General features: G+C 51.4%; 1 protein-coding gene across 2 annotated transcripts; it reads right to left on the bottom strand.

The window, feature by feature from the left end:
* HERPUD1 (homocysteine inducible ER protein with ubiquitin like domain 1) lies at positions 1–7,617 on the bottom strand. 2 transcript variants are annotated; one of them, XM_074913047.1, is made up of 8 exons: positions 7,474–7,617; positions 6,306–6,383; positions 6,147–6,221; positions 4,938–5,062; positions 4,464–4,586; positions 3,482–3,829; positions 1,629–1,734; positions 1–1,028 (listed from the first exon to the last, which is right to left on the bottom strand). In XM_074913047.1, exons 1-8 carry the CDS (start codon positions 7,603–7,605, stop codon positions 846–848), a joined length of 1,170 nt encoding a protein of 389 aa, XP_074769148.1. In that variant the 5' UTR covers positions 7,606–7,617; the 3' UTR covers positions 1–845. The 2 variants fall into 2 exon arrangements, with proteins under 2 accessions (XP_074769148.1, XP_074769147.1); XM_074913046.1 differs by having other exon boundaries at positions 1–1,013.
* Positions 7,618–12,368: the final 4,751 nt, after the last annotated feature.

Here is a 12,368-nt window from a genome sequence, read left to right as displayed (position 1 = left end):
TGACAGTATGGCTATAAATGCCTGCAAATTTTATTGGAATCAAAGCCCTTAACCATATCAGAAATTAAAGGGAACACAAGTAATACAAGATAGTTGCTCTTGAGTAAGAACAGAGTTGAATACAGGCATTAGACTTAACTTTGCATCCAAAAGCATCTTACATAAAAGTTTGCATCTTGCACAAATTCTTGCTAGGTAGAGCTAAACACACTTATTCTCCCATGATTTGGCAGGGAGGAAATTAAGCCTTGAGTTTAAACTATCTGAATTTGGCAACATCAAGTTTAGCCTGCAACTCCAAGGTAATTACTTATTAAGAGGTCCCCATATTAGAGTCCACTTTGTCCAACAAGGAAATTGCACCATACCTCCTTCAGAGGAAAATATTTACAGAAAATTTAAACTACTGTTTGAAGTAATTTTAACAATAAATCTTTCCTAAAAATCTGCTAATGCATATCTAGCAATTTTTTGAGATCCTACACTCAGTGTAATTTAAATAGCATTAGAAACATTCCAAAAGGAATCACATTGCACCAAAGAAGCAATTTGCTCCTCTAACATTTTTACACACCTGCTTAGAGCCTGTGCATTTAGTGCACAAGTTTACAATGTCAAGCCTCTACATAGGTACCTAATAAATGCTACAGAACAAAGCTCTTTGGAATGAAGGCAAACATCTTAGTCTCTAGGCTGTAATGACTTAAGGCTTCTTGCAGCTTTGTTTGCTTGGTCAGTAAAAGCCAGAGGAAGTGCCATCCACTTTCACTCCTGGCTTGAAGTTGGTATCCAATTCACTCAGACTAAATCCCACTGCAGTTTCAGAGAAGTAGACATGTGACAAGTCAGTTGCGTGTCACTCCAGGCCCTTCTGGCAGGAGGGATGCAAAGAAAGTCTTGAAAAACACCCATGCTGTGCTCATAAATGAAGGGTTAGCCTGCTGCAGTTCTTGTAAAACTTGTCCCTCATCAGGAGATGCCTCAGATTCGTCTGCTCCACCTGCATTTTCTCCCTGCCAAAATAAAGGCTATTCGGTAAATAAAATAGTTTCAGGAATGCATTAGAAAAACTAGGTGTCAAACAGCATGTTACCCAAATGTTACTCTCGAGACTATAAAAAGCTTGCAAGTATCCCCAGACAACCAAAGTCAAAAACCCCAAGTTACACACTAGTATTAGATGTTAACACATGCTGTGTGTCCAAGAACAGTGTTTAGGACAGACACAAAGCACCAGATCAGGTGAACTATGTATGTATTTACAACTAATTCACTTTCACTGCCATCAACCAGAAGTGTCAACTCAGACTGCTTATACACTCAAATCCTACCACTGAGGAGTCTGAACCCCATCTTAGCTACAGAGCCTGTTCAGCCTGTGACAGGCCACTCTCCATTACAACACCCTAAAGTAGAAAAACTACTGAAAGATAATATTTAGCCTGAAATATTTTGTAGAGCAGAGGAATAGGCTACACCAAAGGGGGACTCAGGCTAACAATTATTCCACCATGGAAGACAGTTTGACAAGTTTAGAGAAAAGGCTTTGCTACTACATGTAATTACAAAACTGAAAGTAAAACTTCACAGGGTTTCATGCTCATGGTTTAAAAAAAACAAGACAATACCTGTAAGTTATTGTTCTGGTCCTGATTTATGGCAGCTTGAAGAGGAGCATTGCCTGGGAAGGGCTGAACTGGTCTTCGTCTAAATGGAAGCCATCCAACATGGTGCCTGGGGAAGGCAAGAGATTTTTATTAATACTGCTTAAACTTTACTCCCACCTGTTACACCAACACAGTTCAAGTTAACATCTGACTGCTCAGAGCTGCAGACAGCAACTTCCACATATTAAGGCCTCTTTCTGTGCTCACCCAGTAAGTACGTTCAAAGCCTCCTGTTGACACCAAACCATGGGGTAGGAGGGGAAGGCTGAGCATCTTTGCACATTCAAGTTAAGCAGCACTACATCCAGGTTTTGTGTCTAACATGCTGCTAGAGGTACAGAGAGCCTGCTCATGCACACCCCTGGGTAACTTCTCTATACTCATCCTAAAAAAAAGGGCATAACAAAACATGCAAGACAGCATTTTCTTACCAAAATATAACAGGCCACATAGACCTTCTTAGAAGGTCTTGTATCTCTACAGCACCTGCACCTTGTAACCCACAATATAAACTGTCCAAAGTTACACTTCAGTTATCAAGAGCAACATTTAAAGACTTTTACTGAAGCAATTAACCTCCACCCTCCAAGTCTGCATAGCATTTGGTAGAGCTGACCATTGGAGCTGCTCCAGTTTCAACTCCTAGACCTACCAACAGGAATTCAGAGGCCTACATCACTTCTTTCACTGATCAAAGAATTCAAGAGGACAGATTATCCTTCTCAGGACATTCCAAGCATGTCAGCTGAGGGGTCACTATCTTTATCACATTTTTAAATTTATCTTGTTTCCACCCCTGGAGAGGCTCAACTGCAATTCAGGACACCACATGCTGTTTAGCTTGGTCTGCTCTCTAGAGAGGTAACAGAGCAGAAAAACCTGCATGGGCACATGACTTAGCCAGCAGGTGTGAGACCCTCCTCCCAGACTTCAAACACTTATTTCCCAACAAGCAACTGTCATTTACTACATTGACCCTACAGGTCTGTCTGCTCTGCACTGCCAAGCTGCTGGGGCGTTACACTGAGAGTTCATGAGGTTTCAAGTAGTTTTCTAAAAAGAAACCCAGCCACACCAGAAGCATTAGTACAAAAAAAACCAGGTAAGATCACCCACCATCACTCATTCTTCACTTAATCCAGGCATAGGCTGTATTTATATTTTTGCTAAATATTGTTTTGGGCCCCTCACTACAAAAAGGCCATTGAATGACTCGAGTGTGTCCAGAGAAGGGCAACGGAGCTGGGGCAGGGTCTGGAGCACAGGTCTGATGGGGAGCGGCTGAGGGAACTGGGGGGGTTTAGTCTGGAGAAGAGGCTGAGGGGAGACCTCCTGGCCCTCTGCAACTCCCTGAAAGGAGGGTGCAGAGACGGGGGATGAGTCTCTTGAGCCAAGGACCCAGCGCCAGGACAAGAGGGAATGGCCTCAAGCTGTGCCAGGGCAGGGTCAAGCTGGCTCTGAGGAAGGATTTCTGTGCAGAAGGGGTTGTTGGGCATTGGAATGGGCTGCCCAGGGCAGGGGGGGAGTCCCCATCCCTGGAGGGGTTGAAGAGTCAGGCTGACCCAGCGCTGAGGGGTCTGGTGGAGTTGGGAACGGTCAGTGTAAGGTTCATGGTTGGACTGGAGGAGCTTCAAGGGCTTTTCCAGTCCAGATGATTCTGTGATTGTGTTATACCAGTATAGAGGAGCAGTTTACCCTTGCCAGGTACAAGAGTCACATGAAGCTCAACCTCCAGAAAGCTGACCACAGCACAGAGCTCAGTACTTCAAGGAAACATTTCTGGATACAATAGTAAATATTAATACCATACTTACAGATACATCAGCACAGTGCCACCCATAACCAGGAGGAATCTGCTGAGACTGGAGTAGAAATAGATAATGTTGGCAAAGACATAGAACAGTGTTGCTGAATAGAGCCAGTCCAACCAATCTCGATTGCCACCTTCTTCCTCTTCCTCCATGAGGGGACCTCCTTGGGCATTCATCTGCAAGTTCTGGTTGGCCGCTGCATTAACCTGGGCAATGGCATTCTGGTTTCCCGGCTGATTCTGTACAGGAAAGGGGTCTGGGAGAGGTGCTGGAGGCGTCACTGGTGCCACTGGTATCTCCTGAGAATGTTGTGCGTGGGCTGGGTCAGCAGATGCAGCAGCAGAAGCCAAGCTGAAGCCAGACAACACAAAGTACAGAATAAGGATTAGTCAAATCCTTCCACAGCCACAGAAAATTGGTCCATCTAAGTACAGAGTTAGAACATATGCAAGCAGAAAGCATCAAGTTTAGAGGCTACAGATGGGTTACATCCAAATTTTAGTACTACCCATGACAAGTTGCATAGTGACTTCAGCAAGTCAAACCAGGCACCTGCCACTTTATGAACAATCATTTTAATACTTTGAAAAAAATTCTTTAGAGCAATCTAAAGGTGGTCTAGAAGGCTTCTGCAAGTCTCAGCTTTACCTTTGTCACTGATTTTCCATCAGTGCTGTGTGCTACTTTAAACAGTCAAAAAAATGGTCAAGAGCTAAGGACCATCAAGCAGGATTACATTTAATCTACAGACACCTGCCCTCCCAAGAAAAAGTGTGAGATCTACAATTTCCAAATTCAAAACCACTGGCCTAACCAGTAAGAAAAGCACCACATTACAGTTAGAGGTACGTTCCCACACTACTCAGCATTCAGTTACAACAGAAAAGAGTCCTCCAACCACCATCAAAAAAGGAGAAACTGTCAGAAGCTCTCTGTTTCCTTGCATTACAGTTTCTACTTCCTACTGGTAGCTTTGAAAACTTACTATTGCATGTAATACTGTCTTGCATAAATCTGCTGAAACCAGGACATCTGAAGCATGCTGTAGGTTGTATAAGCAGAGAAGCCAGGAGTCACAGTTTGGAAGGGGTGTCGAGTTGTTTCCAGCCTTGGTCAAAATTTGAACACATTCATTAGCAAATACTGGACAAACTGCAAGAGTCATTTATTACAAGACAATATAAGTCACTTTTGACATTTTGTGCATCCAAATGCAAAATTAATCCTTCCTTTAGAGTATTAAAGATATCTCCTCCCACAAGAATAAAGATTTTCAACTAACAGAGCAGTGCATTTTCTTTTAGCTTCTTCCATATCCACTGAAGCTTTTATGTATAACCTCACTATCTTTGGCCCATCTTCTATAGACTTAAGACTGTATATGTGGCATAAGGAGCTGGCATCCGACAAAGTCAATGTTTAAAAATATCTCAGTGATGTACTTAAGAACTGTATCTACCTGTTACTGACTTCTGCTGAAGACTGCCCACCAGAAGAGCATGTCAGTCTTTCATCATCATCTGAGGAAGATACAGATCGTTCTTGACTGGCTTCTGACGATAACTTTGGCTGATCAGCTTTAACCTAGGGACAGCAACACAGTGAGCAAGGCTTATTCGGGACACTACGCATACCTTACATAAAAAGGTTACACCGCATTGAATATGCCCATATTTTATAACTGCTACACAGTTCACACACTTTGTCCTGCACCACCTCTGGGTACTGCCACAGTACCAACACTGCTTTGAGCACTATGCCGCAAGCATCTCCACCAGTATTTTAAAGCACCTTAAAAAACGACTGGCATGTAAGACTGACTTGATATTACTCTTCACTTTCACCAGATCAACACCCGCATTTATTAGTTTTCATGCCTGCAGTCAGGTTCCAACTGGTTATAAAAATGTAACTGGAACAGAGGAAACCGCAGTCAGGACACTGGCTTTTTCCCCAAATTTGTACTTGTATACACAAACTGCTGTACACAGAATTCAGGAGCTGTTCTGTGGTAATACATCTGTATAATATCCAGATCAAAGCTAGCTCACATCTCTGGTTAGGATAGCTCAAATTGCTTATAATGGGCAATATAAACACACCCCTAGACACATTAGCACATCTACTTAAAAGTCAAAATTGGTTTTGGCCATTTGCACTCGAGACCAGCAAATACTCAGTTCAAGCATTAAGGCTCATCTTTGGCTTCCTCTCTACAGGCTGAGTCATTAATGAGAGCAGTTAAAGTGTCTTCAGCTAACAGCATTCTTCCTTCCCCATCCCAGAACACAGATCAGAACCACTTCCACTTTAACTACTGTATCTTCTGACCACAAGCACAACCACTGTCCAAAAGAGCCTGGGACACGCAATGTCCTATGTAATAGTTAATTTACTAGAAATCACTTCTCACCTGAGCAGTGTGTTACAACTAGATTAAAGTTTTGATATTTCTTAAATGCCATGGGAATCTTTACTGATGAACTGTAGAGTAGCTTAATCCAAATACATTCTTGCATTCCTAAACAAATTGTTACAAAGTAATACTACCAGTGCACTAGTAGGAAACATCTGCAGTTCCAGTGAACTTTAAAATAGCCATTCAACACTTCCTGGTTTTAGTCAGAACTCTAAGATTCAGAGTAGTATGTTAACTTAGTTTAAGTACCTCTGCATTGGTTTCTTGCACATTTGCAGGCATCTTGAAGTTGTATACCAAATGAAGAGCATGCAACTCCTCGTGCTAAAATGTAAGGAAAAACACATTAAAAAAGCAATCACTTTTCTTTATATATTTCAGCACATCATAAAAGGTTTTTTTTTATACCTTTGGCAGCAACTCTCTCAGATAACAATGATCAGGCAGCAGCTTCCCAGAATAAATCAACTTTTGGTCTTCTTCAGGCTTTGAAGAAAGAAAACAAAGAATGGGATGATTTGCTCTGCCAAGCACCGGCAAACAGTAGCTGACACAACTCGCAGCCAGATGGAAGCACCTCACACGTTAAGGGAACTGCGCCCAGCTAAATTCATCTAATGAGACAGGAACAATAGAATACAAAATTTCAAGATTACCAACACCGAGATCTTAATCAGCAGGAGGATAAAGCAGTCCTTTGGCAAAGAACTTTGTTATGTGCGGTCTCTTTTATAGTCCCGACAAAAACATCTGTGTTTCTTCAGGATCCGAAGCCCCAGCTAATCTGATCAGCGCTGGAGGTGGTGTCAAGTGAATGTGTTACAGCCCATCAGACGCACCCCAGCAGCTCTTCACCTAGAGCCTTCCCAGCGCAGCACGGCAGCGGGTGAAAGCATGCTGATCGCCTTTCTGGGCAACCACCTCGCTCCTAGGGAAAACGAGGCAAAAAAAAAGCATATCCTCCTGCTGAAAGGCAGCTGGCAGAGCAGGGCAATGCCACGCTCGCTGAGCTTCCACGGCACCAGCTCACCAGACCCGAGACTTCAAAAGAAGTCGAACTTCTGCATTTTCACCACAGCAAGTAGCTCTACAAACCCAGCTACCTCGACATGCACAGCTCGGGCCGCTGCTGAAGGGGGAAAAGCTTTCAACAGTAACAACGACAAAGCCCCAGAAAGTGCCTCAGCCCACCCACTACCCCCGGGCAGGCGGATGTCCCCGCACAGGCCACCCGCACACCGGGTGGCTGCGCACCTTCCCCAACACCCCGCAGGACACGCAGCGACCCGGGGAGGGGCGGGGGCAGTTAATGTTTAACGGAAGCCGAGTTCAGTCCCCAAACAACCCCCAGCGCGTCCCACGCCCGCGAGCAGCTGATGCAACCGGGTGCGGGACGCCCCGGGGGAGGCGAGGGGGGGACAGGTCTCGGCCAGACAAAACGGCGTCGGCCCCGAGAGCCCCTCGGCAGCTCCCGCCGCTGCCCCGCGGGGACTGAGGCCGCCACACAGTCCCCGGCACCCCGAGGGGGCTCGCGCGGGGTCCGAGGGGAAAGGGCAGGACGGGGCCGCGCACTCACCGGCGCCTCGGGGAGGAGGCGGCGCAGCTCAGCCTTAAGGCGCCGCACGGTCCAGGCGGGGCCTGCGCGGAGGCGCAGGTCGGGGTGCCGCTGCGTGGGGCTCCGGACCAGCAGCGCCAGCGACTCCCCCATGGCGGGCACGGACCGGGAACCAGCTACAGCCCCTCCCCGGCCGCTGCCTTTATGGGCGCCCGCCGCGCCCCGCCCTGCTGCAGGGCCGCGGTGGCTGCAGCTGATTGGTCGCGGCGGGAGTGGGGGGCGGGGACTGCGACGTGGGCCAATGGGACGGAGCCTCGCGTGCGGCGCCGCCGGAGGGCGGTGGCGGGAGGCGGAGGGGCTGATTGGGCGGGGCCGGGCGAGGGGCGGGGCTCCAGCGCCCGGACCACTGTCACCAATGGCAACCTCGATCCCGCCCCCACCGTGTCCGGCCGCCCCCATCCCCCGCCGTGGGCCGGGGCCGTGAGGGGCCGTTGGCCATTGCCAGGCGGCGCCGGTCCCGCTCCGCCCGCCGGCGCCACGCTCCTGCCCTGCCTTTCCCCCGCGCCCCCGGTGGCCTCACGGAGCCGCGACGGCCGCCCGACCACCCGCCGGCCGCGCTGGGCCCGAGGGAGCGGCGCCCGCCCGCCAGGCCGCACCGCCGGCGGCCTCATCGGGCCCGGGCCAGCCACCACCCTTCGGCACCGAGCAGGGAACGCGTAACCCGTGCTCTGCCGCGTCTTCTTCAGACCCCCGCCCCGCACCCTGCCCGCCCGCTCCTGCCTGCTTTGGCCTTGCTGCCGGTGCCGCCGAAACGCGCCTCCAGCCGCTGGCAACGCAGGTGCCGGTTCATCTCCGGTCCTCACAGCCCCAAAAGGCGCAGGGGCCCCGCAGTGGGGGCTCGTTGACTCTGGTCTTCTGGTGCCCTGCTCGGGTGAAAGCTCCACCACACATCAGCTTCGGCAGCAACGCCAGTGTTAGGGATCCCCGGCTTCGCTCCTCCCGCTCCCCCTCGCCCTCAGGAGCTGCACAGCTCTCTGGGGCCCTGCACACGCTGGATTTACAGCCTGATCCAGGTGAAACATCACCGGTTTTCCTGTGGTTGGTTTTTTTTTTTTTTTACCAGATCCGTGTAGCTACCTCAGCAGGTTTGTTGCTGACTTCATGGGGACAGGACACACTATGCTTCTGCGCGGGGCCAAAAGGAGTGTGGTGTTGGCAAAAAGTGATAATAAAATTACCACTGAGAGAAAAAAAACCAAACCAAACATTAAAGTGTAGAACAGTCGCTTCTGAGTCCTCCTCCCCATACCCATCTTCCTTTGAGATGTGATCCAGCACTGGGAAAAGCAGTGGTAGTGATCATGATGCACTAGGAGGGAGTTCTAGCATACTGTAAAACAATATCGTAGGAACGTGAGAAATCAGTTTTATCTGTCAGCACCACGTATTTACTGTGAGTTTCATTAGCTGCTCAGTATTCCTTGGCAGCCAGACATGTTGCCCAAAGGCACGGATGAGTTTGCAGCCAGTACCAGATTTTGCAACCAGAACAGACACTCTGCCACGGGGATGCATCACCTCACAGCTTCCCGGGGAAGGGCTGTGCCACAGGGCATTGCTGCCTCGGGAGCAGACATAGTAAAATCACAGAGAGACGAACTGAGCCTGCATCTGGTCAGACAAACACTCTCCAGCTGCCAGGGATGGAGGATGCTGGCAGAACCCATTCCTGTGCACAACGAGCACTGTGGCAGCTCTCTGCCTGCTCTGCCCTTGGCGGTCCCTCACCAGACTCAGCGCTCAGGGGGGCTTTCCCTCCCCAGCCTCAGCAATCTGTCCCCACCAAGCCAAGGAGATGCTGTCAGGGCTTTCTGCCGCTTTTGCACTGCTGGCAGGGACTGTGATCCAAGTCCCCCAGCTCCCGGTGGTAGAAGAGGGAAAGACAAATGCAGTGTCCAAGGCCATCCTTGCCAATGTCCCCCGTTAAGGTCAAGGTGACTTTGTTTGCTGCTCGCTCAGTTGCAGCCTTTGCTCAGAGTGCCCAGAAGGCACCCGTGGTTGGCAGAGACAGGGTACAGCTCTGGAGATACTGGTATCTAACCAGGTTTTCAGGCTCCACATCTGTGTTTTGCTGGGACTCACAGAATCACAGAATCATCATCAAGTTTGGAAAAGCCCTTGAAGCTCCTCCAGTCCAACCATGAACCTCACCCTGACAGTTCCCAACTCCACCAGATCCCTCAGCGCTGGGTCAGCCCGACTCTTCAACCCCTCCAGGGATCCCGGGGACTCCCCCCCTGCCCTGGGCAGCCCATTCCAACGCCCAACAGCCCCTTCTGCACAGAAATCCTTCCTCAGAGCCAGCCTGACCCTGCCCTGGCGCAGCTTGAGGCCATTCCCTCTGGGCCTGACACTGAGTCCTTGGCTCAAGAGACTCATCCCCCCTCTCTGCACCCTCCTGTCAGGGAGCTGTAGAGGGCCAGGAGGTCTCCCCTCAGCCTCCTCTTCTCCAGACTGAACCCCCCCAGTTCCCTCAGCCGCTCCCCATCAGACCTGTGCTCCAGACCCTGCCCCAGCTCCGTTGCCCTTCTCTGGACACGCTCGAGTCATTCAATGGCCTTTTTGTAGTGAGGGGCCCAAAACTGAACCCAGGAATCGGTGTGTGGCCTCACCAGTGCCGAGTGAGACTCCCTGTGCCATTGCTGGCCCATGGACTGAGTGAGCAGCTGTGCTGATCCTGCCCGGAGCTCAGACTCCTGGGTTTCTCCCCCCTGTCAGGGACAAGGCAGGCAGAGCTCGCCTGAGCTGCCCACAGCCCATCCCCTGCCCTAGTCACTGCTGGGGAAACCGCCTGCTCACAGAAACGCACCAGACAACCTCATCTGAGCTCGGCACTGACCCAGCTTTGAGCAGGGGCTGGAGGAGAGACCTCCCGAGGCACCCACCAGCCTGAGCTCTAGCTTGGCAGCCCCCCTCTGAATCAGAGAGTGCTGAACCCCCCAGAGATCCAGGCCCTCGCTGTCCTCACCTGAAACAGCCAAGAACTGATGGATCTGAGGTTGGTGGGCATGCCTGGACATCTGGTAGCACGTGCTCTGGTCCCAGAGGCTGATTCAGAGCTCCTGGTGCTAAGGCAAAACCACTCCCTGCCCCGATACTGTGGGCTTAGCTTAGGTCTCACTCTGTGGCACGGTGCGAAACAGAAGGTGTTAGCAGCATGTCACCCCCACCGCCCTGCTGAACAATTAACTCCGATTTACCAAAATTGGAGATGAAGGGCTGCAAGCTTCTTTTGTCACCGGTGCCTGCGTAAACATTAACCCTGGTGTAAATCAGGATTATCTCTCTGACCTCAACACAATTACTCTGTTTAAAAAAAAAAAACACCTGGGAGGGAGGAAATTGTGGATGAGTTTACAGCTCCCTGTGCAGTTGGGCTCGTTTTCACCGTGTGGCAGTTGCTCAGCACAGCAGGAGCAGCCAGGGGAGAATTTGCTGGTAGGGGCAGAGGTGTCCCACAGCCTCACAGCCCAGCGCACTCCCTCTGCTCACCTAGGCACAGTGACGCAGGGGATGACCCTGCCTGGAGCCACAGGCCAGCTTACGTGGGCCTGGCATGGTAGCGATGCTAGGGTCTGATGCAATTTTGTGCCGTCCAAAGGTTGCTCCGTGGGCTGGGATAGGGCAAGGATCAGGAGATGGCATGGTCCAGACAAGCTGGGCTGACTCTCAGGATTTAGTTCAATGTGTTTGTTCAGGAGGAAGCGCTGTGCTTGTTAGGTGTCAGGCTTTAAAAAGCATTTCATGGCGCTGTTGTTGCGGCCCCTTGGAGCCCGCAGACAAGACTTTAGTCTTGTTCAGGCACTGCCGTTGGTGGGCCGGGTGCTGGCAACCCATGAGCTCGCAGCACGCTCAGGCATCGCGCAGGCAGAGCTGTGCCGCAGCGGGGTCTGTGGGGAAGGGCATTTCCCTGCCCGAATGGAGCCTGTTCTGCCAGAGACGCATCCCAGAGGCACTGCCCGTGGAGACAACCCTGCAGTGGCCGGGGAGATGTGCTCTGCCAGCGCGTCCTGGCAGCCTGGTGCTTTGACAGTGAACTCCAGCAGCTCCCTCCTTCCACGCGGTGATTCCACCACTCAGTAAAGCAGCTCAACCCCAGAATGACCAAACTTCCCTGGCCCGTCACTGCTCCAGAGTGGGAACGAAACTTTCCTGCTGGACATGGGAGAAAAACTGTAGGGAATGTGGAACGAGGGAGGCTGGAATCAAGCAGCAGGGCAACGTGTCACAGGCTGGGCAGAAAACCGTCCCCTGCTGCCTGGGGTGGCGAGGTGGCCTCCTAGCCCAGTGGCCCCCGGGCACAGGCAGCCCCGGAGCAGCGGGAGAGGCAGGCACAGCCCCTCGGCCAGCTGAAATACCCCCGGGTGGGGGCCCGGCTCCCACCGGGGATACTCGTGGGGGCGAAGCAGAGGGGCCTGTGGCCACTGTGTGTGTGTGTGTGTCTGTATGTGTGTGTGTCTCCGTGTGTCTGAATCTCTGCGTGTGTGTGTCCATGTGTGTCTCTGTGTGTGTGTCCATGTGTGTGTCTCTGTGTGTGTCTCTGTATGTGTGTGTGTGTGTGTGTGTGTGTGTGTGTGTCTCTCTGTGTCCGTGTGTGTGTGTCGGGGTGTGTGTGTGTGTGTGTGTGTGTGTGTGTCGGGGTGTGTGGGGGTGTGTGTGTGTCGGGGTGTGTGCGCGCGCGTGCGTGCGCGCGCTCGCGCGTGTGTGTCTCCTGCCGCCCGCCTGGCCCCACCCCCGTTGCCACGGCGACGTTGTCAGCAACCCCTCGGCCACGCCCCTCGCCCCGCCTGGGCCAATGGCGCGGCGGCGCCCGGCCTGCTCGCCAGTGACGTCATGGCCGGTGAAAATCCCCCGTG

Source organism: Athene noctua, chromosome 9 (assembly GCF_965140245.1).
Source record: "Athene noctua chromosome 9, bAthNoc1.hap1.1, whole genome shotgun sequence".
In the NCBI taxonomy this organism is placed as follows: domain Eukaryota; kingdom Metazoa; phylum Chordata; class Aves; order Strigiformes; family Strigidae; genus Athene; species Athene noctua.
Note: the sequence above shows the minus strand (reverse complement) of the source record. Positions and strands in the feature narration are given on the sequence as shown.

Coding starts and splice junctions, on each gene's coding strand:
- HERPUD1 (XM_074913047.1), bottom strand. CDS start 7,605: ATGGGGGAGTCGCTGGCGCTGCTGGTCCGGAGCCCCACGCAGCGGCAC. Junction 4,587..4,937: donor TCAGCAGAAGTCAGTAACAG/GTAGATACAGTT, acceptor ATTTTGACCAAG/GCTGGAAACAACTCGACACC. Junction 1,735..3,481: donor GGCACTGTGCTGATGTATCT/GTAAGTATGGTA, acceptor TGCCTTCCCCAG/GCACCATGTTGGATGGCTTC.